At 42.1% G+C, this 4,555-nt stretch overlaps 1 protein-coding gene across 1 annotated transcript; it reads right to left on the bottom strand.

The window, feature by feature from the left end:
* Positions 1-445: 445 nt before the first annotated feature.
* On the bottom strand, positions 446-4,112 carry Xcl1 (X-C motif chemokine ligand 1). The gene is made up of 3 exons (XM_055624673.1): positions 4,039-4,112; positions 1,511-1,625; positions 446-795 (listed from the first exon to the last, which is right to left on the bottom strand). The coding sequence occupies exons 1-3, from the start codon at positions 4,097-4,099 to the stop codon at positions 627-629; spliced, it is 345 nt and encodes a 114-aa protein (XP_055480648.1). The 5' UTR covers positions 4,100-4,112; the 3' UTR covers positions 446-626.
* Between the last annotated feature and the right edge of the window lie 443 nt (positions 4,113-4,555).

Here is a 4,555-nt window from a genome sequence, read left to right as displayed (position 1 = left end):
GATGATAATAATAGAATTCATCCTCAGGTAGTGAGATGATTTTGCCTAATTCACAATGCATTGACTTTTACTTGAACAACCTACCAAGAGGTAAGAAACTTGGCTTGCAGTTGAGCCTGAGCGGGGCCACTTTTCTAGCTATTATTGCTCAGAATAGGAATGTAAGGACAGATGGATGATCTCTCACTGCTTTTATAAATAATACTCTACCATGAAACTGAAATAGATCATGAGTTGTCACTGGTAGAGTTACAATTTGTAACTCATTTTTGAAGAACAGACTGAAACTTAAGAGTGATGAAGGCAGCTTTCATCTCTCATAAACACCAGTCTAAAGGTCTCCCATCTTGGAGACCAAAGGTACAAGAAACAGAGACGGGAGGGTACGGAGAGAGAGAGATCCATGAGACAGAAATAAGACAAATGCTATGTTACCTCTCAAATATAAATCAAATATAAATATTTATTACTTACAACACTTAAAATGAGTATGAATGCCATTGAAAATAAAGATAACTTTATTCATGCAACACTTTCATTAAAGGTAAGTCTAGCATAATTAGTCCATGAGCTTGTGAACGAAGATGAGCTGCTTGGCTGGTGAGGCAGCACTGTCCTGGAGGCTATCACCCAGACAGGAACGTAGCTGTGCTGGTGGACCGCTGGACTCTCGTGGGAACAGTTTTAGCCATGCTCTTTTTGACACCGGACCTGCCCTCAATGCTTATCACTGCTTCTCGTACCCATTTGGCTTTTGGATCAGCACAGAATTTCAGTCCTTTTTTGGTGATAAAACTATAAGGTAAGAAAAAGATAATGTTAGGAATATTGTCCAAGGAAGCAGAATGAATACATAAGTTAGTAGAACTACCATCCATGAGCACCTTCCTTTTGCTGTCTGCTTTAGCAAAGGAGGGAAATCTCCAGGTGATAGCCAACTCTTGGTGACTGTAATTCACCAGGACACCAAATATTGGAGCTAATTTCTTAGGACTATCTAGTTCAACTGTCCCATATCCCCTTCCTCTTCCCACCTAAAACTACTCATCTCTTTGATGGAATTAGAGATTATTACATGAATTTCTAAGAGGGATACTCGGCAAGTATGCATCAGGAGAGAGAAAGAGGGATTCTGGAAGACAGCGGTACCATGTAAGCAAGTTCTGGATGTACCCTGTTGAAGTGTTCAGCATATGAGATGTGCCACTCTACATAGTAAGTATCTTGTATTAGTGTGGCTATTTAGGCAAGTCCTAGCCTGGGTTGGGCATCAGAACCGGACACGGTGCCCATCTATTTTCTAGGCAGACTCATCAACTGAGCAAAAGAAGAAAAGGGGGTTGTATTCTTTTTGTTCAATAATTGTCATGAGGTGGAATAGTCGGAAGACAAGATTAATGCAGATGGAATGGGCCATTGGCTACGCTGAGCTCTCCTCCATGTCGGTCCATTTCTCTTGAGGAGAGCAGCTACTCTATTTCTAGACAGAAAATGCAGCTCCGGCACTCACATTATCGCCCTCATCATGCCTTCCTTGATGGTATAGGTCTTGATTTTTTGAAGTGGCAGAGGCCGGGTTTTGAATGTCACACAGGTAGTTTTTTCTAGGACTTCAGTCCCCACACCTACAAAAGAAAAAGAACACATAAATAAAATTGTAACTGAATGAGTAATAAGTTCAGAGTCACTTATTCAAGTACTCTGAAAGGTGAAAGGAGCATAAAACTCCTCGCTTCTTTGGGGAAGGAAGAATTCACATTGGCACCCGAGCCTCTTGTGTGTTATAGACCGTTGTGTTTGGCTAATTTTAGGTCAGTCGTATTGTTTCAGGAGTTTCATAGTAAAACCAACAAGATGGTCCAGCATGGTGGTGCATCACTTTAATCCTGGCATCAAGGGTCAGAGGCGAGTGACTCTCTGTGAGTCTGGGCCAGCCTGGTCTATATAGTGAGCTTGGGGCCTGCCAAGACTGCATAAATGAGATATTGTCTCGTTTATAAAAAGTAACAATATAAATAGTAACAAGGTGGTATCCATCTTTGTGTATTTTCATTAAGATTGCTATGACAGCAGAATTCCCAGGGACACTCTCAAGAGCTACTTACTTAGGTGTTTTTGTATCCCAAAGGCACTAATTCAAATGGGCATTGGCCCTGTTCTATGGAGTACACATTACAGTGAGATAGACACGAAAGTAGAGAAGCAGAGGAGATTGTTTCAAATACTAGTTGTGCTGTAAATTAGATAAAAGACTGATGAGATAAAGAGTGATTTGATCAAGCAAACATTCAAGGGGAGAACGAAGTTCTTTTTTTTTTTTTTTTTTGTCTGAACAAATAGACCTGGTCCTCAGGTTTTGTCCTCAAAGGGATGGACCAAGGCAAGGCAGCTGGATAATTTGGTTTATAACACTACCTTCCATTGCACAAGGAAGCATATCCTAGCAAAGTCGATGAGATTAAGGAGTTGGTAAAAATCTAAGTAAGCAAAGTGTCTAAGTGCTAATTCCCTCCCCAGCTGGAGCTGCTGCTAGGTGCTTCGCAGCTGCAGAAGGTCTCATCAGCACTGATAACGATCAAGCTTGAACCGTAGTGTCGGTGCCGCAGGAAGCCACTTGTCCACAGTGTGAAACTACGAGCTGTCCACTCACACCGCCCTCTTCATGGCTGCTCTCCTTCCTTCTCAATGCCACCCTGTGCATTCCTTACCCTGCCACTGTCGTCTTAGGCTGCACTCCTCCGCACTCAATAGGGAGAGAAAATCTGCTCTCCTTTAGCTTTCCTTTGCTACGTAAGAACAGTATTTCTGTTGAGTGTACACGGTTGCCCAAGGCCAGCAAAACACTACATCTGAAAACTTGCTGTTTCTCAGCAATGCCATATACTCTATTAAAGCGTTTGTTTGCAGAATTCAGTCAGAGCAAAGATTTTTTTTTTTTTTTTGCCCTGTTTGACACACACTAAAACACCACCAAGGTTTACACCACAAGGTTTAAACTCCTGAGTAGAAAACTTGGGGATGTGAGAGAAGACCACAGTTCTCCCTGGCCTGCCCTGCCCTGGGCTGAGAGCCCAACCAGACAGTACACCTACCAGCTGAACTAAATGCCACTCCTTAATGCCACCTTTAGCAACATGAGACCTAATTGAATATTCTTGGAGTCTTTTTCTTCATCAATATTTCTTCTCTTACCCAATGTCAAGGATGTCCAGACCGTCCTTTACTCCCTCTACGTCCTTGTAGACTTTATGATAAAGTTACAGCATTGCAGTCTTTAAGAGTATGGAACAGAATACAAATGGGTCTATAAATTAGCTCTAGCCATAGGAAAAGGTAACCTTTAGGAAACACTGCCTGAGCATTCAGCTAAGGCACAGTAGTTCTGCATCTCTCCTGAGCATGTCTTCCAGGCTTGTCAACAGAATGCAGATCAACTGTGACACTCAGTAGGAAAGGCTGTTTTACGAGCTCAAGAAGTCTATCATAAATGATAATATTCCCAGCAACATTGGGAAACTCCTCTACTTAGTTGAGAATTATATTGATTTTTCTAATAAGACTGTATGAGTTTCTGGTCACTTTGTCTGTTTGTTCGACTTTTTCCGGTAGAAAACATTGATTTGCTTCTGAACATAGGTCTTTGAGCTCATTTCCCACTGTGATGAAACTCAGAGTCTAAGAATTTATCAAATCAATATTAAGTAAACAAACGCATGCAACCCATTTATAATCGTTGCCAGAATTAATAAAAATATCATAAGGATATTTAATGTGCTTAAATAGTCATCAGTAAAAAAATCGGATTGAGTCCATTTTAATTCCAGATCACAGTGCTGAATGCATAGACAGGATATAAAATTCAGCTTTAAATAAATAAGCATAAGTCCAGAATGGCTGAGAGTTAAAATTAGCATTCCTGTTCTGCATATGGGAAGCTTGGACTTACCTGGAGGAAGCACTTCAGTCTAACCAAAACCCAAGTCAAACCCAATAAAGAGCCCAACTGTTCTTTATCCTATCACCAACTGCTGGCCTTACCTTCCACAATGCATATGGAGAGGCAGCAGAGTCCCAGGAAAGTCAGAAGGAGAAGTCTCATGGCTGAGGTCTTCCTGAGCTCAAGACGAATGTGGGCCAGACTCCCCACCAGCCTCTTTTATTTCCCCCACTGGTCAGCACACTTCCTGTGTTGAGAGGGGGCTTTCGGGGTAGGTGCGGAATCATGGAAAGTCTTTGCAATGATGATGCTTTTTTTTTTTTTTTTTTGTTTAAACACAAGTTCCTTTGCAGTCTTTGTACCAACATGAGACCTTGTGGCCTTTTCCTCTCCCCGTGTGGTTAATGTGTCAGTGAAACTGTGTGCATGAGACAAAAAGTAGTTGTCTCCTTTGCAGCTCTAAGTCACATCTTCCGTCCCAAAGGCCAGTCAGTGTCATGGCTCAGTGTGATAACCAAGCAAAGGAAACGAGGTGATGTGGTCACTGTGGTCCATCCCACCTGCCTCCTGCGACAGATGGCTTCTACAGCCACACATCAGCCCCCACGCACCTGCCCA

Source organism: Psammomys obesus, unplaced genomic scaffold, assembly GCF_907164565.1.
Source record: "Psammomys obesus unplaced genomic scaffold, mPsaObe1.curated_primary_1811, whole genome shotgun sequence".
Taxonomy (NCBI): Eukaryota; Metazoa; Chordata; class Mammalia; order Rodentia; family Muridae; genus Psammomys; species Psammomys obesus.
This window is presented reverse-complemented; position numbering and strand designations above follow the sequence as displayed.